Source organism: Leptinotarsa decemlineata, unplaced genomic scaffold, assembly GCF_025532065.1.
Source record: "Leptinotarsa decemlineata unplaced genomic scaffold, Ldec_3_MD MMD2_tig00002082_RagTag_RagTag, whole genome shotgun sequence".
In the NCBI taxonomy this organism is placed as follows: domain Eukaryota; kingdom Metazoa; phylum Arthropoda; class Insecta; order Coleoptera; family Chrysomelidae; genus Leptinotarsa; species Leptinotarsa decemlineata.
Window position 1 is genome coordinate 1,117,009 of NW_027412573.1, and position 24,115 is coordinate 1,141,123.

The 24,115-nt window shown below is 34.6% G+C and overlaps 3 protein-coding genes across 3 annotated transcripts in view; 1 reads left to right on the plus strand and 2 right to left on the minus strand.

Annotated features, from left to right (window-relative positions):
* Positions 1-2,877: 2,877 nt before the first annotated feature.
* LOC111511209 (lipid scramblase CLPTM1L) lies at positions 2,878-12,135 on the minus strand. Its single transcript, XM_023167223.2, has 6 exons — positions 11,820-12,135; positions 10,829-11,438; positions 9,169-9,357; positions 8,898-9,094; positions 3,272-3,523; positions 2,878-2,999 (listed from the first exon to the last, which is right to left on the minus strand). Exons 1-6 carry the CDS (start codon positions 12,062-12,064, stop codon positions 2,924-2,926), a joined length of 1,569 nt encoding a protein of 522 aa, XP_023022991.2. The 5' UTR covers positions 12,065-12,135; the 3' UTR covers positions 2,878-2,923.
* A 369-nt stretch (positions 12,136-12,504) lies between these two features.
* Positions 12,505-14,751, plus strand: LOC111511210 (retinol dehydrogenase 11). The gene is made up of 3 exons (XM_023167224.2): positions 12,505-13,005; positions 13,364-13,873; positions 14,462-14,751. Exons 1-3 carry the CDS (start codon positions 12,730-12,732, stop codon positions 14,645-14,647), a joined length of 972 nt encoding a protein of 323 aa, XP_023022992.2. The 5' UTR covers positions 12,505-12,729; the 3' UTR covers positions 14,648-14,751.
* A 4,821-nt stretch (positions 14,752-19,572) lies between these two features.
* Positions 19,573-24,115, minus strand: part of Spred (Sprouty-related protein with EVH-1 domain) — a 76,948-nt gene continuing 72,405 nt past the window's right edge. The window contains exons 5-6 of the mRNA XM_074176785.1: positions 23,936-24,080; positions 19,573-22,261 (exon numbers count right to left, since the gene is read on the minus strand). Of these exons, the coding sequence (XP_074032886.1) occupies positions 21,711-22,261; positions 23,936-24,080 (696 nt within the window). The 3' untranslated portion in view covers positions 19,573-21,710. The remainder of the gene's footprint in view (positions 22,262-23,935; positions 24,081-24,115) is intronic.

The following is a 24,115-nucleotide window of genomic DNA, read 5'->3' on the forward strand; positions in this document are numbered from 1 at the left end:
AGGTTGGCAGTGCTCAATCTGTTGTTTCAACTTATTGAACAGATTTTCTACAGGGTTGAATGTCTGTGGTTTAGAAGAAACGTTTTCTTGTGTAAGGTCACTTTTTGGCGTGTTCAGTTCATTCGCAAGGGTTTTCTTCTTCATATCAAATTTCACTTTGATAATCGGTTTGTTTGCAGGCACTTTCTTGACGGAAGCTTTGATTTTGTCGGGGTTCTTCTTTCGAACCTTCCCACTGATAACTTTGTTTATGTCTTTCTTTCTGGGCACGTTCTTATTGGCTTCCTTATTACTATTATTGTTTCTGAACCTCCTCGGCTTAGTTTCGACGACTGTCGAGGAGGTACTATCGCTGGAAAATATACTAGGCACTGGTTTCAGTCTTAAAATACCCAAAAAAACGCACTGGGTGATCTGTTTATTTTCAAAATGCAAATCATTTTCTTTTAGATTATTCAAGAAATTTCTCAATGTAACGTTAGTTTTACCTGTTCTTGTATACTGCTCGGGCTTCTTCTTCATTGTATTCCTTTCGGAATTTCTTCAGAAGCATCTGCAGGACGTATACACCAAGCCCTGAAAGATATCACTTTTTCGTACTAGTTTTTAGGCCGCGGAACAGACGATCGCGACATGAATTCCGATTGTAATTGTCCACTAAGCTACTAAATATTTACAAATTGCAGTTTCATAACGTTCGGATTACCACATGTTCATTTTAAACCAGGAAAACTAAAACACTTGTTGCGCTTTCGCCATAACTCATGACAAATAAAGAAAACTAAGGAAAGTCACTTTGGTAAAGAGGGCGCTGCCGGCGGATAAGGGAGATCGAGTCGCATTTTAGCGTCGGTCCGGTCCGACCGGGTGGAAGAATGGTCATACCTTCGTGAAATTATCAGAACAAATGTATTCTAACGGCGTGATTAGGAAATTTAGGAACAATTTTGAAGCAAACTGATGATCTCGTGTGATTTTCAACCTATCAAAATGCATATTAATGATAAAGTTGAAAATTTTCAGTTTGCTGTGACGTAAATAATTCACCTCTAGGATCGTTCGTGAAAAATAGCCTATAATGAAAATGGAAAAAATGGAGGATTGCCGTGTAGGAACTAGGAAGGAAATTTTCGAATGTCGTTTTGAAAATCCAGTCGAATGGGGAATATATTGGACCAATATACTTATTTATAAAATATCTTTTTTGCCGTGAATTATCTCCATACTGTTTCTATGACCGGTGTAATCGGATATTTTACATTGGGCGCATTCGCCATTTTTTAGTCATGTGCTACTTATTGCTTTGCAAAACAAAAAAGTGCTGAGTTAGAAAATGCCAACTCATCGTTATGATATTTGCATTGTGCTGGTGATTTTGTAGAATGAAAACAAGAGTGTAATCGCTTGAATGTGTCATGAAAACAATGAATGATTCCGTTTTGTCAGATAAAACGAAACCTAGCCTAGTAGACTATCGCATATTCGATCTTGAAGAAATTGTACATTTTCAGGGCAGATAATAAGTTGGTTTCTTGAGTAATAAAAATTGGTAGTAAATGGAAATGTAAAACACTTGATTGTAATTATGGTGAAGTTGCAAGTACGATCAAATGACTGGCGGAGGAGCCGGTCTTTTGTGTCGAATACTTCGGAATTTTAGGGTGGAGTGACATATACGGGGGGTTCCAAAATTACTTTACAAAATGTAACCTTTTTCAAGATCGTTTTTTAAAAGTTATAAATTCAGATAGTAATAGTGAGGGACGGAGAATAAACATTATTTAAAGTTCTAGATATGATTCTGTGAAGCGTTATACTTGATCAAGGTTAAACAATGTTAATGAGATTGTGGAGGAACTTTGAACTTTGTGTTGTTAGCGGAGTAGGTAAATGTAAATACTATGAGTTTTTTTTTTTATTGAATGGGCTTCAAGAATCACGAAATGATGTTTCCTAATGTTCCGTTTTATTCTAATTCATATTGTGAGGCCATTTGCTCATTAAAAAACTCAAGTACTGTATAGTTTGGAAAGCCCCGTTGAAACTAGATGAACTTTGCATCAAGTTTGACAACTTTTATTTTTCAAAATTTGTTGTTAACATCAAAGAGGCTCTTAAAATATTATTATATTACAAAAAAAGAAATTCGGTGACGAGTTTAGTTAAAATAAATGATTTAGTACAGGTGTGCTTAAATTTTGATAAGTAGAAAAAGCAGGAATGCGGAAAAATAGTGAAAATATAAAATACTTATTATGGGTTTGAAACTTGGTGTGTGGGTATAAAATTACAAAAGAAAATGTTTTTATCCTTTGATATTTTTGGATATTTTGAAGAATAATGTCATTTTTCGATGTTTCTTTTTTTAAATGTCAATTTTGACAGGTTAAGGAAATCACGTGACCTATTTTGTAGACGCCATTTGACATGATTTCTTAAGCAAAATCTACTGCCAAAATCAAATTTCACATAAAACGATAAATAAAAAAGTTTCCCATTTGATGCGGACTTTATCGGTGACACTGTATATATGTGTGTGTGTATATATATATATATATATATATATATATATATAAATATATATATATGTATATATATATATATATATATATGTGTATATATATATGTGTATATATATTGTTAATATCCGTATGTGAGTCATAACTGTTGTATTGTGAGAGTTTCCTCCAAGAAATATGGAAAGTGGATTTGGAAACCCAGTTCGATATCCGAACAGGAGACAAAAGAATGAGATAATATCCAGTAGTTAATTCTCAAAACTAATTAGGGTGTTTAGTACAGTGCCTTGGGGGACTCACTAGGACAACACTATACTAAAATACTTGGTTGTGTGCGTATCTATTGAACATAAAAACGTCATTCCCAAATTTTATTACAAATAAATAAACAAAAAATAACAAATTTATTTGTTTTTCTTATTCTCTGGAACAACTTCTCCTGCCACATCGTCCGTGCGAGTTTTATCCACAGGATACAGCCTGTAAAAAAAAGTCATTGTCAACAGACATACCTTATGATTAAATCTAAACATATGAATAAATTTGCAAATGTCTAGGACAAATCAAAACCACTTCGATATAGAATTATGAATAAACACACGATATATCTTTAGAGGTAGGCACTAGAAAACCAAAACAGCAGTCAGTTCCATCTGAAGTAGCCACCAAACTCGCCGGACCTAACCCCGACGTATTATTTGTGAAATACCATAAAAACGACTTACATTACGAATAAAAAATCTTCAACTCACCATCTTTGGTACAAATAAACTAGGAATACGACGTCATCTCTGAAGCAAGCCACTCGATGAGCCATCGGCATGGTTATGATGAAAGCGAAAATGTCGTCGATGAAGGTGTTGAACGCCCTGTATGTAAAGGCGCGCCACGGCAGGGCAGCTACCGACTTCAACCGGTAGTTGATGAACAGCTGAGGCAGCATAAAAATGAACCCAAAAGCGTAAACCGCATTCACCATGCTGTTTATTGTCCAAGAGTACCAACTGTAAGAAAAGTTTTAGTACACTGAATTATACACACCAGCAAATTTTTAATGTATAATAGCTGAGGATAATACTAAGGAAAACATACAGTGTGTAAAAGCCAAATGGAATAAATTCATTATTTCGGTTACTGTAACTATTAAAAAATTTCCGAAACACGTCAAATGTAAATTTGACACAAACTTTATTGAAAAAATATATCACAACATGTTTCGCTAAACATTAGCTTTTTCAAGTGATTAATACATCAAATTATCCTTACATTCATATTTATATACTCCAGGTAAACATAATTGATACTACCTGTAAGAAATTACCTGAACCTCTACATCTCGTACCTGCTCAATTATGATTACCTAAAGCATATTGCCTCACATCTACATCAACAATAATTCTTTCTCGGTTTTTAAGAAAACAAGTTCAATAATGGTGATTTATTCAAATCTAGTTGGTCATTCATTGGAATGTTTGAATTTTTAAGTTTATTTTTATTTTTTAATTAATTTCCATTGCTTCCAAATGATTCAGTTTCAAACCTTTATTTTCAATGTGCAAAATTTCAAACTCTTCATTAAAGATGTGATTTTCTTCTAGAAGATGATTTGATTATGTTGAATTTGTTTGCTTATTTACATAGCTCTTATGATGTTCCTGGATTCGATTCCTAAATGTCCTGCCAGTTTGACCAATATATACTTTAGGGCACGTTCCACACTTTAATTTATATACTCCTGATTTCTCGAATTTGGATGTTTTATCCTTATTATTTTTAACTAGCTTTCCCAACGTATTATTTGTTCTATATGCAATTTTAATATCTCGATTCCTCAAAAATGAAGCGTTGGTTGTCCAAAAAAGTTTAAAGCATTGGCAGCTGCTTTTTTTATCTGCCCCACATGACCAAGCTCGCCAAACTGCTTCTCTATTTTGCTTATTGTTCCTTGAGATATGCGCGGTAAATTAGTAAATTTCTCATGAAATGGCTACTTCCTGTTGTGTTGGGTTTTATCTCTGTAACCAATAATTTGTTAAACTGTTATTTCATGCATTTCCGTTAATCTAACCATTTGTCAGACTTGAAGTTAACGAACTATAAACTTAAATTAAAATACTGACAACTAATGTTGTAACATACAAAGCAAGTTGACAAGGCGTTTTAAACTAACGTTGCCACGAAAATTATTTACAGTTTTTTGAAGGATGCCATCTAAAAAGAACATTGCTATGGTTTTTGCTTACATTCTTATTATCAATACCTCAACATGAAATAAGTTTTGTAGTACATTGCAATAAGTTTTGAGTGTATTTTTTCGAATTTCGGTAACCACAAAATTTTAATTTATTTTATCTTAATTGTTACAATAAACTTGAAAGCGATAACATTTTTGAATAGAGGATGAAGAGACTTTTCAAACAATATATCACAAGCCTATACTTCCCATTTAAAAAATTGGGGGTTATCCCTGTCATTCGACGGGGGTTGCATTTTTCCGTTGAAGTATGTCAACTTATAATTAAAATTTGACGTGTTTCTGGATTTTTTTAAAATATGTACCGTATCCAAAATAATTAATTTATTCCATTAGGCTTTTACACACTGTATATTAAAAATATGAATTGAAAGTCAAAATAGAACGTCATCAATATTAGCCATTGAAATGTATTCATTTATTTTTATGGTTGATATTCAAGCTAAGCAATTATTGACAACATATCAATCAAATTATTATTTTTGACTAATATGTTGTTGAGCTAGTCCGTTCCTAAATGGTGAAACTGGTTCTCCCGCCAAAAATTTTATGGCGCCTTCACCAAAATTCGCAGAATGTTTCTTCTTCAATTCAAAACGTAACGCTTTATATTTTGAGATGCAGTTTTTGAATAAATGCGTCATTGGGAAGAAATAAAAGTACTCAGGATGAAAATGAGCAGAAGAAATCAAAATTTTGAGCCAATGGTAGCAAAAAGTCTACAACTGGGCTTCAATTACTATTCATATACTATAATTCCAGAATAGTTCTCAGAATTCTCAGAAATGACTGACGTTTTTGCCTCAATCTGTCTCTTGCAGTGGCGTACGAAAATTATACTAAACAGATAAGGAAAACTTATTAAATATGTAGAATCACAACCGTGACAACAATGTTTTCATTTTAATGAAATATTTCTGAGATTTTAGTGCCTACTATTATGGACATCAATCTAAGGACTATCACTTCAGTGGTCTGGTTTCTTCTTAGAAGATAGATACAATCAAAATGCGTAAGCATACCTCAGGGATCAATACTAGAACCAACATAGATTCCACTATCTGGTCACCAGTTTACTTGTTGGATATACCAATGATATCAATTTCCTTTTTATGAGTGAATGACACTGATGATAACATAATCCAACTATTTGTGGAAGAGATGAGGGTATTGTTGTGAATTAATTTCACATCTAGTATTCAAGTTGATATTATATAGTTAGCTATATTATTATTGTCAGTTTTGTTTTGAATAAAAAGCAACATGTTGGTCCTTCGAGCCGGATAACTCGCCCCGTCTACAGAGTGTTCGCTCCCTTTCATATCGTTTGATCCCCAGTAAAGGTGCCAAAACTATCGTTTGTCCTGTACTCGTAATTATGATTTTTTCGGAGGGATCTCAAAGTTGATCCACTCCAGGGAAGACAGGTCAATTTCCTTCGACCTGGTAAGACATATGTCGATGGGCGATTCGTAGCAACCTTCGGTTGCTGAAGACATGATAAAATCGAAATTGTGTAATTTTAATGAAAGAGACGGATGTTTTCAGATGTTTGACTTTTTGCTTTTTATTCAAAACAAATTTGGTAACTATATGAAACGATAAACAATCTCAACTTCAATACTAGATGTGAAATTTAATTCGCAACATCCTCCGAGGCTCTCAAATTACTCCTTTAGCTTCAACAAAATGATCTGTATTGGTATTGAATGAAAATCTACAAAATCACCACAAGGATATATTACAACTCATTGCACTGCTTATGTAAATACTGTAATGTTATCCAAGTTGGTGCTGAAGAGGCAATAAAGAAAGTGTCTCATTCCGAAACATCAGATGTCTGCCATTGAGGATGACAGTGTTCCATGCGACTGAAATTTTACCTCTTTCATCTACTATATTGTGTAGCACTACTGTGAATGATATCTAATTCATTTCCATAGCGAATGTTCGAAGCACAAACTGAATAGGAATCTCTCCTAAAAAATATACCTCTTTCAATTTGAATAAATAATTAGAATTATGTTTTTTTAATCACTTCCTCTCATGTTCTTCTTTTTCCGTTCTCTCTTCAGCAGTTACTTTTAAAGTATAGATTAAATTCACTTGTTATATGTAATTATATTCACAATATTTAATTTTCTTTTATTTTTTGTATATTAGAATGTCTATCTATTGAAAGAGGAACATTGAGTGATCGTGAATTATAATATATAAACTGCTACTTTGTGTTGATAAGGATGGGTAAAATCGTAATGTACAGTAATATAGAACTGTTTGTGATAAATTGAAAAATCATGTTTGTTGTTCATTCTACTAATTAATATTATTGGAGTTTTTTCCCAACACAAAATCGTTATTTTTAACACCTCGACACTTGTTTCGATCACTAAGTGATCATCTTCACGTTCAGGTATATTCCTAACAGTTCACATCACTGTGGACAGCACAAACGTGCTGAGTTGAATTTTTTAGTGCATCGTCTTTTGGCTTTCCTCAAACACATGATAGGTTCACAAAAGAAAGACGTACAATACAGGAAATAGCAGCCACTAATGGTTTCTCGAAGGGTATTGTAGATGACATAATAAGGAAGAAGAAGTTTAGGTTAAGAATGAACGAAATCTCGACTTTCAGAAAGGACAAAAACCAAGATAAATAAATACATCTCAGTTCCATACCACCAATATACGAGGAACTTTGGAAATATTTTCAAGGAACTAGGTATGAAGGTGGTTTTTAAAATAAGTCATACACTACAGAGCCATTTGGGAAGTCCAAAAGACAAAGTCGAGAATTCGGAAAAGTCTGGAATTTACAAAATGGAATGTAAAGACTGCGATGCAAAATATTATGGACAGACAAGAAGATCTATTAAAGTAAGATATAAGGAACACATAGCATACTCAAAATATGCAAGACCTGAAAAATCAGCAGTCGCCCTTCATATTTTGCAACAAAACCATTCCATAGACTTCAGTTCATTAAGATTAGTTAGGCAAGTTAACAACAACAAGCAACTAGATGCCTATGAAAGTGTAGAAATAACTAAACACACAAATATTATGAATAACGATGACGGACCTATACCAAAGAGCATACTATATGTACAGCTTTTCAAAATAAAATAATGTTGGGATTACTGATTACTACATAAGGACACATTGCAAAAATAAATTTGGATAGGCAATATTGTGAAATTAATTTTTATATAGCTGAAAATTGTCTTATATAAACATATATTGTAAAATAATAGGTAAGGCAAAATTGTAAAATTAATTTAGGTTGGTATACCTGTATGGGTGGTACGCCTGGATGGTTTACCTGAATGGGATACCTATATAGCATAAATAGGGTTAGCTTCGCATTTGTTTCTAGTTTTAATCTTCCTCTTTGAAGATGATCACTTGGTGGTCGAAATACGTGTTAAAAATAACGATTTGGTGTTGGGAAAAAACTCCAGTAATATTCATTACTACACCAAAGGTTCCAAATAGTGCATCATAAATTCTACTGATTGTTAAGTCCAAAAAATCAATTGAGTTGTCTGCTTCTATTTTAATAGTGAATTTAATGTTTTCATGAATTTTATTAATATCCCTATGAAAAGTATCTAATTGCCTCTTAGTACATGTAAAACATACCAAAACGTCATCCACATGTCTATGCCAATACAAGAAATTCTCAATCAAAGGATGTTTAAAGATCGACTTCTCTAGATTATCCATTAAAATTTCTGCAAGTAAGGGGCTTAATGGATTTCCCATAATCAAACCTTTTGAGGAAGAATAAATTTTTAACAACAATCAAAGAATTTGCATGATATTTTGTATGAAAAATGGAATTAAGTGCTCAAAAACATCTGAAATGTTGACAGTGGTATACGGTGATGGTACTCTGACTCAGAAAGATGTATACAAGTGATAAAAACTTTTCACAGAAGGTCGAGAAGATGTAAATGACTAAGCTCGCCCTAGAAAAAATGCTGACACAAGTGTGTTATATCTGAGGTGACAAAATGAAGGGGACAAAATAGAAATGGAAGAATAAATGAATAATTTTTGAGAAAAATGAAAAGTATTATTTTTTCAACAGACCTAGTAAACCTGCAAAAAAACTATTACCTTCTATGAGGCTGGAACAGAAGAGAATACACCGCTGCTCCAACGCAAAGAGGATACAGCAAGTAACTCAAATATTTCATACACTCTTCGTCATACTCCCTCGTTCTTTTCTCGTCATTGGTCTCCTTATGATCCTTGTTGAATTTGAGGCCCTTCCAGGATATGGAAGTCTTGAAAACTTTGCTAACCTTCCAAAACTGAAATAAGAAATCGATCAAGAGTCTTTAAGTTCTAACTGCTTGATCAAAATTAACATTGAAAGTGCACTTACTTCTATCACCGTTGCTATACCGCTTGGAACGAGGACCAGCAACGAAGTGCCTTCGTCTAGCAAATATAAAAATATGATGGTTTGAGAGAAAGCCCTCCATAATACGGTACGCGTCGATAGACCAGCCATGGAAGTCTGGCTTTTCCAGAAACTGACATCGTTTTTGAAAGAGAGAAAATCTAGAAGAAGCTGAAAAAAATTGTCATCCGTCAATGAATTAACATTCTCATGAGTAAATAATAATAATGATCACAATTTATTTTCCCAAGAAACATACAATGTTTATAGCAGGGGGAAAAACAATAATTCAAAAAAAAACTAACTACAATATAACTAAGTACGAACAGAGTACACAAAGAAAGATAAATCAGAAATGAAACTTAAAAAAAAATATAAATATGCATGCATATACACACGTACCTACATTATTATCAACATGAACATAAATGTACAGACATTTTTTCAAATTATTGCGGCATTTTTATTTATTAAATTTTTTTTAAAGCATTCGGTAGCTCATTGTAAAATTTGATACCTTTATATTACTAATATATCACTCAATTTTAACCTGTTGTGAAAGACCAGCCAAAAAACTACCAAAACAATTTACCAAAAACAAAAATTTCTGATCTTCTTTAATAGAATATGTGATTTACTCTGCCAAATGCCTTGGAAAATCCGCGGCGGTGTTCTGTGACTTATCCAAAGCTTTTGATTGTGTGAATCATGAAATACTGCTGCAGAAGCTTGAGTACTATAGCATCAGAGGCATATCCCTAAAATGGATTGCATCTTACTTGCAAGACCGGGGATAATATGTGAAAGTGAATATGTATTTGATCCGTGTATTGGGTGCAGATACTGCACCCAATTCTTTGGTATTGTATATACCTTAATTAATCCCAAGAACCACCCAATGCCAAAATTCAATTGTTTATAATGGTACGAAAATGTTCAACCATCTACCGAAGCAAATTAAAAATATTCATAGCACTCTGAAATTCAGAAGGGCTGTAAAACATTTTTTAATTACAAGGCCCTTTTATGATTTGAGGGAATTTCTTGAACAAAATTTTGAATAGCTGTGACAGCTGTACAAAATATGTCGTATCCATGTCTCTCACTAACTAGTGTTAAGGGTAGGTGTGTATGTATGTACTTATTAACTGCCTGTATTAAGAAATCAAAACATTTTATAAAATTATTATATGTGTGTACATGGGTCTATATGTGTGTATGTATATATGTATATATATATGATGTGTTGTTCTTCCGGGTGTTCATCCGTTCTGTACTATTCGATAGTCGACGTTTCGCCATCATCTCAGATGGCATTATCAAGACGAGATGATGGCGAAACGTCGACTATCGAATAGTACAGAACGGATGAACACCCGGAAGAACAACACATCATATTCTACCATCCGTGAAAACCTACATTGTAGTATATATATATATATATATATATATATATAAATATATATATATATATATATATATATATATATATATATATATATACTATTTTAATAATATATATGAAACATTGTCAATCACCTTCAAACAAACGTTGATTCTTTGGCATTTTGTTCAGCCACATTAGATTTCAGCTCTGAATATTGAATCGAAGAACAGAAAAGCAATTCTCAAACTAACTTACATGGACACTTCCAATGAACATAGTAGCACACAGCAAAAAGAGATTTGTATCAGCGAAAACTCCTTTAACTTCGTCCAGATCTTTCTCGGTAAAACCCAAGTCCAGGAACTGATGTAGAGTTGCTTCGATTTGCAACATGAACCTCATCTTCCCGAAAGAAGCAGGCTTGAAGGTATAAGTGAAATTCAACTGTCTCGTGTCTGGCGTAATCTCCACGAGATCTTTCAGCCTCATATTCAGCAGGTCAGGTTGACATATAGGCAGGAAAACGCGGTTTCTGGTTATCCTCAGATGCCGGACGAGTTCCATAGGAATGTCTTCGTGTGGAATAGTCAAGTCGTCGGTGCACATTATCACAGAATATTTGGACCGTAAATGAGTGACCGGCTTAACGGAGTGCCTCTTACCCTCTTCTTTGAGTAGGTTGAAGGTGGCACTCAGAGGAATGGCATATTTTGTGAGTCTGCTTTTCACGTAAGTCGATTCGGGAACTTTAGTCAGCTCCTGAATGGAGTTGTCTTCGATATTCGCATTGCTAGGCACGAATACTGTGTGGATGAATATGGAGCCATTGTTACGGCTAGCTTTGCTTATGTCCAATAAAATTTCTCTGAAAGGAGAACAATAATAATAGCATTCATTAATAACAATAATAATAATAATGTGCTTTACTGTCCAAATAACATCAAGTCTACCCTAAGAACTCCATAAGACTGTTGTTCATTTATGAATAATTTCTGATTAACAGAATTGAAAGCTCTAGAAAAATCAATGAATATATCACATATTTGTAGTTTGCGCAAAGGCAGTCCCGACATGTTCCTTGGATTCATGCAGAGCTGTTTCTGTACTTTTATCTTTCATGAAGCCATGCTGAGAAAGTCTGCTATCAGTGAAAAACGATAATAATCGATTTTTATAAGACAACTTTAAATTGCTGGGAAATGCGGTATTTTGTATTTTTTCGTTAAAATTTTCTTCAATTACCCACCTCTCGAACTGCGAATTGTAATCGAAGTTATTCCTGTACAAAACCTCGTCAAAATTGCCCGATTTCGAATTGTCGGAGACAAAAACATATAGGTCAAGTTTTGGTTTGGAATTCAAAAACGATTTATAACAGACGCTGCCTTTTTCGCAATGCGGAGCTTGGAATATGCTGTACAGGCTGTATATTGACTTTAGGATGAACGCAAAAAATATACCAATTAGTAGATAATTTAAAGCCGGCCTCATTTTGAAGATATTTTGTAAATGCACACGTCAACCGGGGACCACCATTTTTTAAATTGATAACACTGACACGGAACCACGGACTAACAAGAATACTTATGCCAACATATATGAGTATTTGACACAGGACATCATAAACAAAGAATAATAATTGTTTACTATTCTGGGTCAATAATAGGGTGATGTGGCTCTCAGATATCTCAAATTCTACAATTTCTAAAAATTTCATGAATACTCAACATTCTTTTAACTTGCAATTTTTTGGCATTTGGGGCAGCCATTTTATTAACAAAAATTTAGTGAAATACGGATAAGCATTGCTGCGCCTTCAACAGCAAGTAAGCGATGTTTAATGTGGATCCACAGTGAATTTACCATGAAAACAGTATTTGACTGGCATAAAACTGCCTGTTTTCTTCTGTTTTAGGTCAATAAGCCAAATGAGTAAATTTTTCTCTAGACAACAAGTCATAACAACTACGTAGTTGTGATCAGTCCTCTAGACACTAGTTCAAAAATTCAATGTCAAAGATTGAAGGTCATCATATGTTTTGTGTCAATGAATTTGCGGAAATAAACAAAGAAAAACCAAAACTCTTTAAAAAAAATATTTATCAGTAATAGCCCGGCTGATAACTTCTAAATAGTGATTATTATTAGGAAGGATAATGGGTTATTCTCTGCCTTACTACATCGTTCCTTCCATAATTCTATTGATTCTTATAAGGAAATACCGAGAATCAAAATGGGGAAAATGCCGAAACCAAGTGCTTCTGAATAAAAAAGTTGCTATTATCACGGGAGCCAATTCCGGGTTAGGCTTCGAGGTAACTAAAGAACTAGCGTCAAGAGACGCAGAAGTCATCTTGGCCTGCAGGACCTTTGAGAAGGCTGAGCTCACCTGCATCCATATTTCTGAGCTTCTAGATAACTCTCCCAAACTGGTAAAAGCACTATTATCTAAATTACATTTCTTCCTGTTCCTTGACACCTTATTTAATTCATGAAAGAGAGGTTCTGCTAAAACCTTGAGTTGATTTTATAGGATATTTTTTTGTATAACTTCGCAACTATATTGCTAAAAGTCTTGCCTTTGGTTTTGAAAAACTCAAAGTCGTTGTTCATAGTAAATGTGAAAACATAAGGGCTCTTCACTATACTTACAGATAATAAATGGTGTTGCTACATTTTTAGTATCCCCAGGATGACCTGCTAAAAGGTTGTATCGCCAACCTTGACAAACCTTGATGCAGTTTTTTCACATCTACCAACCAAAAGCAAATTACTTTTATTCGTTTTCAGGTTCCCATGGAGTTGGACCTTGCATCTTTAAAATCAATCAAACATTTTGCCGATGAAGTGAAAAGAAAATACAATAAAATCCATTTGTTGATAAACAATGCAGGCGTTTCATATCCCAGGAAGATGACGGCACAGACATCTGATGGTTTTGAGATTCACATGGGGGTGAACCATCTTGGCCATTTCTATCTCACCCAGCAGTTGCTCGATCTGCTCTCAGAGTCCAGCAGAGTCGTAGTCGTGGCATCTTCCTTGCACGAAAGAGGAGAAATAAATTTGTCCGACCTGAACAGCTTTGCTGCCAAGAAAACTAACTTATATGCCAATTCGAAGCTGGCGAACATTTATTTCGCACAAGAGCTTGCTAGACGAACCAAGAAGGAGAAAATAAAGGTGTACGCTTGTTGCCCTGGATGGGTATATACTGGCTTGTTCAGGCATTATATGAGGTGGTTTCACTTCATTATAGTAGCCCCGCTAGCGTTTTTCTTCATGCGAAGCCCAAAGCAGGTAATAATAAGCATAAGGTAGAATCAGTCGTAGACGTCTTCATCAGTGCTCCTTTACTATGGATTGGATAATGTCAATGTTTCACTATTGAGCCATAAATGGGGGAGTTCCCCAAGGCTCAGTTCTTGGGCCTATCCTGTTTCTTTCTTTTTATATAAACGAAATTGACTTTATAGCCAATGATGCACATTTTCTTATTTACTTATGATAGATTAATACTGATCTCAAACAAAGCAGATTGTTGGGTAACATAAATTTATGGTGTAATGCAAAACACATGACATAACAACGGCAAAAACTTTTGAAACAAACTAATAGTATGGAATTTAATAAAAATGTGGAAGATTATTTTTTCTGACATTGACCTTTGTTGTTACATCAAATTTGCTTTGACAAAATGGTTACGGCTTTCGTGGCCAGGGTTTGTAGTGTCACTGTTTTTCGTATTTGATTTTTAGAATTTCTGAAAGGGGTTGTTTCCCCGAAAACTAATTTTCACGTTCTCAATGTCAAATGACTCATTCATGATGGCTAAACTGGAATTCTATTCTAAGGTCTTGTACAATTTATATTGTTTTATTGTTTCAGGGTGCTCAGACCATAATCTATTGCGCTACAGAACCGTCTCTCGAAAATGAAACAGGACTTCTCTATAAAGACTGCAGATATTACAACCGCAGAACTATTTTCTTTGATAATATAGCCAAACAGCTATGGGAAGTCTCTGATAAGATGATCGAGGATGCCCTCAAAAAATCTGACGTGCAAGTGTAGGTTGAGCCTTATTCTATTTAAAGGAGTAATTCATAATGGATGTTTTTTGTATGTATGTCTGTTCGATTTGTATCAAAGAGAAAAATAAAATTGGTAACTGATTGTATTTTTCTTTCCTTTTATAAGAAGTAATTTTCGCCACATACAGTCTAAATGGGGAATGTTCCTCCTGACGAAAATCAAGTAGTTTTCATAAAAGAGCTATAAAACAACGCATTTAAAACTTATCATTTCAACCTTTTTCTTTAAAAAATTATTTAAATACTTAAAAAAGAGGAATGAAAAATAATACATTCAACAATTAAAGGGATTCGTTTCTATTTCACCATTTGGCAACATCGGTTATAGCTAATAAAGGACAATGAATCTGTTACCTGTATGAGACAAACAAAGATGACATATTTCAGAGGCGTGCTGTTCTGTTTACTTATGTTCCAAATTCTGTGACATGACATTTTGTGCACCTAACCTATCTTCCTCTATATAAATAAATAACAAAACAACTGTTGTTTATGTGGCTTGCGGAGGTGATATTGAACTATAATTTATATTTTGCCTCAATTGTTGATTTATAAAGATAATTTTCCTTTTTTAAAGTAGAATATCTAGGTAACCTGAACTCCGATGTAGCATTCTAGGCGCTTTTGCCTTTAAAAATTAAAACCCAACATTTGAAACATCAATTTGAATACTTTTCGAAATGAATTTGAAAAACTCATGAATCAAACCCAACTTTATTTTGTTCAAACTTGCATTTGCTGTAATAACACAAATTGAGGAACATTCCCCATTGAAATGAGCATGAGCTTTTGAGTTCGAGAAAAAATTATGAAGAAGTCTTCAAATCATGATGACGACGATTTTTTTATTCAATGCTAGAAATACCTGAAACAAAACTGATTCGTATTAAGTAAAATTGGAACCTCTGACCATTGAAAACTGTCAATTCCTGACGATGCTAACTTGGTTGGCGAGGTATAAACATAATTTGCCCAGACAGTGTTTCAAAACAGGTGTTAGCATTGAATGTTGGTGGTGTGTAAATGATGAAGTATTATTTTCACCCTACCCATCACATATTACAAGCCCAAACTGTAGAACTTTTAAATCGAATCTTTGTGACGTCACAACCATCGTATTTACTCGTTTTTGACAAAACTACAAACAGAAAAATTGTAAAAAATATAAAACGGAGTACTATTATATATGTATCTGTCACTTTTGCGGTTATTCCAATATCAGTGTAACGGTCCAATTTGCAATTAATTATTCTCCTATAACCTTCGAATCCATGTCTCACTACACCACTGTTTATCATAACAGACAGACATATTGTCAACACTGTGAAGTTTCTATTCTATGTAACTGAAACTCATTTACTATTATCAAAAGAGAATCTATATAAAAATTTCAATACAAATATCGGTAAGTGATAAGACGAGTGATCTAATGAAGAATTTTAATAATGTTCAACTTAAAAAAAATACATGATTCAGAAAAAAGCAAATTCTTAAGGACTCGTGTTTTCTGGTTTTATCTAGTTTACCATAATCAGGTTTTTCTAGATTTTCCTGCAGCTGAAAAAGCAAATACGCCACTGGAATCAATGAAGTCGGCCCAGAGCGCCAATAAATTTTTATTGTTGTTTTTATTTTTATTGTTGTTTTAATAAAAATTACATGGTTGTTCACGTTAAGAAGAGAATGGCGTCACAACACAAGATGACAAGTTTCGGCGTTGCCAACATGTGCACTATTTCAAACTTTCATTTTTTTTGTACTGTTGATATGTCTTATTGCTATTATCCTTACTTACTATTAACTTACTTTTAGTATTTGTTGAGACTATTTCGAAAATGCTTTAGACATATTCAATATACACAGGTCTTATCAAAAGAAATTATTAGTTCTGAAAAGAAAAGACTGACAGTTTTCGAGTTTTTTTCGATTCGGCAACGTCTGAAATTTTACTATCAGTTGAGCAACTTACAAAATGAAATGTTACTAGTTTCATTGCTGTTGAGAATTTCAACGTTGTTATGTTGGATACACAAAATTACCAAAAATGACTTCATTCTCTTCTTGACGTGAACAGCCTATATATGTTTATTTTCTATTGAAATAGACTACAGTCAAAGCCAGTTGTGTAGTTTTTTAGTATTTCTAAAAGAAAACGCAAAAAAGTAACATATTGTTTTATTACTCCTTATTTATATTTAAAATATCATTCACACAATTTATTTTAAGCCATCATACTTTTATTATTGACATATATATACACACAATAAAAACTATTAAGTTCTACTCGTGCAATAATAAGAAAACGACCGTGGAAAATTCGTATCGAGCTGGATCGATTCCAATTTCCACGATCCTGTACATTTTTCCAACATAATTTCCAACGCGATATAAAAAATAACGAAAATAACCTAAATGAATATTGGAATCGGCGAAGCAAGTCTCTCCGAGGAGGAACTTGCTTGGCCGATAGCCTGGCAAAAGTGTGGCACTCTCCAAGCCGAGCCCTAGCTTGGGAAATGCCAGTTTTACGGGCGTTTTTACATCAACCGAAATTGTACACAACGGAGACAAATGAAGGCGTTCGGTCGGCAAAATTATGCTGATATTTTCTGGGCATTATCCTACGGCTTTGGACACATTCAACAGTTATCGATATCGTTTATATGTATTACATTTTACTTGAATCTCACAGAGCATTTACAGAGGTCAGTTGCCTGCCAACACAGAAGGAATTTCTCGCGCTACGGAAATCGGTTCTCAGAATTGAAGGAGTGCCATTCGAGAACGGATCCCGAACCACGACACGAGAGTCATCTTTTTTCATATATACAACTATTCAAATATAAAACACTGATTTCCCCTATTGATATCCCCGAAATGATTCTTCAGGTTCCTCACCGTTTTTCCTTTTTCAACTAGCCGTATTGTCAATACTATATACCAGGGTATATACAGTTGGCAGCTCGAAATAGTTTTCAGTTGAATAACAGATTGGAGTTTCATTCTTCCACATCATTAACAGTACATAAATTATATATAAAGCGGTAAATCGAATGGAACACATCAACATGGTTAAATTTCTCCAGGTCCAACTGCAAAAGCACCTTACAGATTCGTAAAGAGCCGTTTATCAATAATCGACACAAACTCGACTGGTCGTAATGGCGCATAATTGACACACTGAAATTCCAATTGAATGTAACCAACACTCCAAATCATTAACTTTCAAGCTAAAATGGAACACAAAAGTTTCCAAAAAATCTTCAACTGATACATCAATTAAATGCATTAGTCATACTTTTTCTGTTTGAAATGTTTCATATCTCTATTATTGGTAAATAACAGATAAAAAGAAGCCGCAATGTCAATTGTCTTGTTGACTATTTTACTAGTCATTAATAAATATTAGAACTGGCTGTCAGCCATAATATAGTGTCATTTTAGATATATATTCTGCTTCATACTTTGAAATAAACTGCCCATTACCTGTTACTGAGATTCCAAAGAGAGAGGAAGAAACATTTTTTATTGTTTAACCTAACGTTGATGTAAATACAATAAAATTTTCAAAAACGTTACATTACTATCAGCAATTACCAATTACCTATAAATAGCATTTAAATTACCCGTTTTAAAACAGGTAATTACCTGTTTTGGGCGATGATCTGTTTAGGGTAATAACATTTAAAACCCGGTTTTAAAAAGCAGGCAATTACCTATTTTATGTATTGGCCTGTTTCAAAACAGATAATTACCCCTTTTATATGTAATTACCTATAAATAAATCACATTTTAAACCCGGCAATTACCTGTTGTAATTAACCATGATTCATATTTTTAAAACATGTAATTGCCTGTTTTAAAAGGTAATTACCTGAAGTTTGAACATTTTCAATTTTCAGCTTGAGGATGATAACCATTTTGAAACTTTAAAATTGGTTATATATGATGCACTTTCTAAAATGAGTTACCAAATGTTATCCATTCAGGGCATCTACTTTATGAAATTCCATGGGTTGAAAGGTACCTTTTTACAGGTAATGACCCACAACTTTGAATATCTATTAACAATAATTTGACACTTCAAATCGTTATTTACCTATCATTTACCTGATTATATAGTCGTCGCTGACAGATTTTCTTATCTGTGCCAAAAATTATATCAAAATCATTCATAATGAACTGCACTTTACCAAGAAATATTTTTTATTAAACTTGTCTGCTTCTATTATGATTCAATAGTTCAGGATATTAACGAAACTGATTATTTGTCAAGTGAAAGCTTTCCTTATCTATAATTTCTGGAATTACAAGATAGTTTCCAAAAAAATAAAGTATCCAATATAAATACTTCCAGTTTTGAAGTAATATCAATACTTGCAAATTGTTTTTTTATGATGACCATTCCATTATTCCTAAAAGTTGTAATTGGTAATTACCAATAATCGATTGGTTTGAAAAATGGTAATATGGTAATGGTAATCATTTATACCATGTAACTTGAAGAGACATCAACTATTTGACTGTAATGAGTTGACCATTCAAAGTATGAATTATCAATAATTGGCACGACAAATCCTGAATTATCTATGACCAATTATCTTGTGTGTCTTTTGTTTTATTGTATGAATGTCTACTACAGAAATTCTCTGCTTGTTGTTTAGACCCGCCTTTAATATGATTTTTCACTGTTATTATAGTGAATTGACATAAAAACTTCACTGTTATAATATATTCAGGGTGTCGGTGATCCAAAATTTATGGTTTCTAAAGTGTGAATGATGAATAGTTTCAAGAATCAATCAACATCTTGAAGTATTGCTTTAGGCTCATTCTTTGACCATTTTTTGCGTGTCGGTTTTAACAAACAACTCTTCACAACCATTACAAAATAAATAAACAGGATTAAAATTTCAGCCATTTCATTTTTCAAAAATCAACAAACAGTCTTTTCATTTATTATACGAATAAGTGTTTACACTTGAATTTTCATAGTGTTCACAACCTTCAACACGTTGAGCACTAGCTGTCAGTATTTCACGATATTACGCGTAAAGTTTTCGAGAAACGTGGAAACCATAGAAAATACTAATACTATGAGAAGGCTTTTAGTATCAAATCACAGACGCTTTCGAGATATTAACCAGGCTGGACCGGATTCGTCGAAGAGAAAAATTAAAAAGAAAAACACGAACACAATAAAATCAACAGGTACTCGATTCAGATCAACGCCTGCATAAACTCGGTGAATAATCTCTAAACTATCATTATTAGGTATATTTTGTACTCTCATCTATCGGCAACAATATATACAGGGTGCCGAGGGAGTAGGTGCGTTTAATTTCACGAAACAGCAGCAAACTTTTCAAACAACCCCTGTAGAAGAAGCGTTGAACCTGAAAATGAAAACTCATGTTCATTGCCCCAGCAATAAAAATCTAAAGCTTGGTATGGAGCAACAAAAGCGCCAGTTATTGAAAATTCTGCTACAGGTGGTAACAACATCGTCTATTCATTACGAGGGGAGAATGATAAATTGTCAGCTCAATATCGAGCTCAAAAAGGCTTGGAGAGAGCTAACTGTCGTATATACAAACAGCAAGGGTATGTGATACGATTGTTTTTGCTACAAAAGTAGGGAGAGAAATAATATATCACAGTGGAAATAAAGGAATATTTTAAGAGAGCTGAAGTCGTATGAAAACATTTGAAAAATGAATGTTACAGGAGTAACACTAAGTGTTTATTGGAAGCCCTGATAGCTTTAAGGTTTCCCTTCATCATATTTCTAATACAGATAATTACTGCCTGTATCTTATTTGGTATTTTCTAATAGTATGAGCATGGTAGTAGGTTCATTAAAATGAAAGGTAACGCCATAATTCGAAAAGTTTCGCACTACTGTTACGCGGGTAGTTCGAAAAGATGTCCAGAGTTATTACGGGGGGAATGCAAAAGTTATCCGATGCTATTGCTGGGGCATATAAAATGTTATTCATTGCTTTTACTGAAGACGTCTGATACATGCATCAGAAGATAATTTTGTCGCCTTATTTTCTTGGGAGAAATATTTATTCGGTCTATAAGACGGTTGCTAATCTTTGAATGTAATAACGCTATGACATTTAAATAATGATCTTGATTTATCTCAATGTACTTCAAAGTTGAAAGTTTAATCAAAAAGGTGATGTTCCACTTTATATGGATGTATAGGGAGAGCTCAAAAATTTGCCTTTTTACTAGTGCTTTCACAGCTCCCTTCGACTGTAAAGAGTAGGTTCAAAAAGGCAAGGTTTTTCATTAAAGAATGTTCACTCTGTAAAGCCTACTCTGATATTATTAAAGGGTGGTTGCAAAAAGTTGGCTATTTCTATTAGGAAATTGTACAGTACTATTACGAGGGTAGTGCAAAAAGTCCACTGCTTTTAGGGGTAAAGAGCAAATAATTGTCCAGTGCTATTATGGTTGGGGTACACAAATTTGACTGAAGCTATTATTACGAGAGAGCAAAAATTTGTCTGGTGCTGGTAGGGAAAGGTGCAAAAAATTGTGCAAAACTATCATGTGAAGACTGCAACAAGTTATCTGTTGTTAACTCTGCTGTTAACTGTGGTGCAATAAGTTGACCAATACTATCACAGGGAGGGTGCAAACATTTATATGATGTTTTTATTGGAGAAGTGCAAAAAGATAACTAGTGTCATTACGAGAAAAATGCAAAAAGTTGTCCAGAAATACTACGGAGGGGGTGTAAAAAGTTCTTCTTTGATATTACAGGGGGAGGGCAAGAAGTTGTTCGCTGCTATTACAGGGGTTGTATAGAAAGTTGTTACATGCTATTAGATAGGTCGTTCGACAATAACATCGAAAGGTTATTCCAAGTATTTAGAGAGCGCGTTGGCGCACCTATTCCCCTCCGCGACCCGCCACCCTCTTGACAACGACCGTCAACGAACCGGGTCCAGCTCTCAATCCGTCGCATCGCACCACGATCGAACGCGGCGAGAACCTCACGCCTAATATCGCAAAATGGGATCGATGGATCACATAGCGTGTCTGCCGCCGCACATGCCGCACTTGACGCCGCACCAGTGGCAGCCCTTGAGCGGCGGGTAGAGCCACAGGCACGGCACAAACACCGAAAGGAACGTCAGACAGCACCACCGCTTCGCGCAGTTGTCGTCATTGGCGCAGTCGCACGGGTGCTGCGCGAAATCGCCTTCCTCGTCAGATGCGCAGTGGTAGTCGATGCACTGCGCACAGCCGATGCACGTCACGCGGTCGATGGCCGACTTGACGGCGTCGGGGGCGTACCGACACGCGCCGCGCGGGTTCTCGTCGTCGCTGAAGAGTTCGTGGCAGTGCCGGCACCGAGTCTTGCCCTTCGGCTTCGCTTTCAGCGGCAGCGGCGGTTGCAGCTGCTGCGGGTGAGAGGTTGAACGCATCTCTATGGCGCACTTCTTCAGACTGGAGGAGGAATCACGACGCATCAGGGGCGGCTTCTGGGGGTCCTCCGCGGGGTAGATGTACTCGTGAACGGCCGTCAGTTGGACGTAGGGATAGTTCTCGCCACCGCAACCGGTCACCGATACGTCTGGAATAAAAAGAGGATTTTGTTATCGCATAGCCATAGAAAGTGTTATTGTAAGATGAAAGCAAGAATTCTTTAGAAATATGTGAATAATTCATGTGAGGATTATTCAGAAAGTGAAACAGAAAAAATTTACACTGTTCTAACCATTTCCCACTTTTCCCACCATTTCTGAAACTTTTCAAACACCAGTGATAGGGGGGCGAAGGGTCTGACCCCTCTGGAGAGAGAGTGTGCCGATATAAAGGAGATGTCTCCTAGTGACCTGTCTACCTTCCTTTAAAGGACAGGCTCGGGAGGATGTACAATGGGTCACATGTGGCCTAAGTGCTCACCCTCCCTACTCTACAGATAGTGGGGCGGATGTTCTAAATCCGCTCTACATTAGAAACATAGTAGGAGTTAAACCTAATACATCTTGTTATTCAATTTTTTTTATTGAATTAGGATTCCCTAATATGCAGGTTAGCTAACTTAAAATATCAAAAGACTTAGGGAACTCCTTATCAGAGAATGTTTCTATACTGTTGAGGAATTTGAATTATACTTTTCAATTTTGAGATGATATCGAAGTGTATTTTACATAGTCTATGTTAGTCATCATTGTGCTTGTTTCGTCCTGTTTGTCAATTAAAACTTAATGACACTGTTTTTGACTCATCCTATCTATTGTTAACAATAGTTGAAAGGATTAATAAATATTTTATTTTATTTTTATTTATTTTATTTTTATAATATGATCAACAAAATTTATATACACAATACAACTTTATATTACGTACATAATTTTAACTGAACAACAAGAAATTTTTCAATTTAAATCATGAATATATTTTAACAGTTCGCTCTTGAAAATCTTTAATAGTAGAGTAGGGTTCTTTCCAGATGAATTTAAAAAAGCATTGGTAATTCCTCTGCACAAAAAAGGTGACCTAAAAGTAGTTGACAACTACAGGCAAATTTCTCTTCTCAGTTCTTTATCGAAATTGTTTGAAAAAATAGTGTTACAAGAGTGATTTATCACTTAGAAAAGAACAAATTAGTAAGTACTTCTCAGCATGGTTTCAGGCAAAACAGGTCGATTGAAACAGCCTCGTGTCACTTGCTTAATTATATATATAAAGAGATTGACAACAACAAATATGTCTTATCATTATTTTTCGACTTGTCAAAAGCCTTTGATACAGTGTGTATTGAAACTTTAATAGATAAATTGGCGCCTCTAGGACTTCCAGCCAGTATAATAAAGTGGATACAATCATATATGACAGATAGAACCATGATAGTGAGATGCAATAATTCAATTTTACACAGTCAGGCTGTGAAACTTGGGGTACCACAGGGTTCAGTTCTTGGGCCACTGCTGTTTCTGCTCTATGTAAATGATCTTCCACAATATTTAGAAAACGTTCATGTTACCATGTTTGCCGACGACACAACGATAACAATATCCGATCAGAATGCAGAACAGCTTGCAGTTAAACTGGAAATGGTTGTAAATCAATTTTCATCCTGGTGTCAGAGAAATAAGTTAATTCTAACACAAGAATGATACAAGAAAATGTGATAATCTACATTAACCATACTCAAGATTAACCATTGGGCAAAACTCGCACTTGTACACATATATAAATGTATTCTTTTTTAACAATAGATTTATAGCAATAAATTTCTTACCTTTCGTGCCTTTGTTGGGATCATACGTAGGTTCGGGAGGTTTCTCACGTCCAATGTAGGTTAACCTATGGAAATGTTCCGACCCCTTGTTACTGGAATCGCTGGAACTTCTAGAGTCTTTGGGATCTTGCGGAAGATCGAGGGTCTGAAAAATTATGGTTGGAAATTAAAAAATACCAG

Bases quoted from the DNA above. Each gene is read 5' to 3' on its own strand.
- LOC111511209 (XM_023167223.2), bottom strand. From the start codon at position 12,064: ATGAGGCCGGCTTTAAATTATCTACTAATTGGTATATTTTTTGCGTTC. The intron at 9,358-10,828 runs GTAAGTTAGTTT...AATTTTTTTCAG, and splicing joins TGTTCATTGGAAGTGTCCAT to CTTCTTCTAGATTTTCTCTC. The intron at 9,095-9,168 runs GTAAGTGCACTT...TTCTTATTTCAG, and splicing joins GTATAGCAACGGTGATAGAA to TTTTGGAAGGTTAGCAAAGT.
- LOC111511210 (XM_023167224.2), top strand. From the start codon at position 12,730: ATGGGTTATTCTCTGCCTTACTACATCGTTCCTTCCATAATTCTATTG. The intron at 13,006-13,363 runs GTAAAAGCACTA...ATTCGTTTTCAG, and splicing joins TAGATAACTCTCCCAAACTG to GTTCCCATGGAGTTGGACCT. The intron at 13,874-14,461 runs GTAATAATAAGC...TTATTGTTTCAG, and splicing joins TCATGCGAAGCCCAAAGCAG to GGTGCTCAGACCATAATCTA.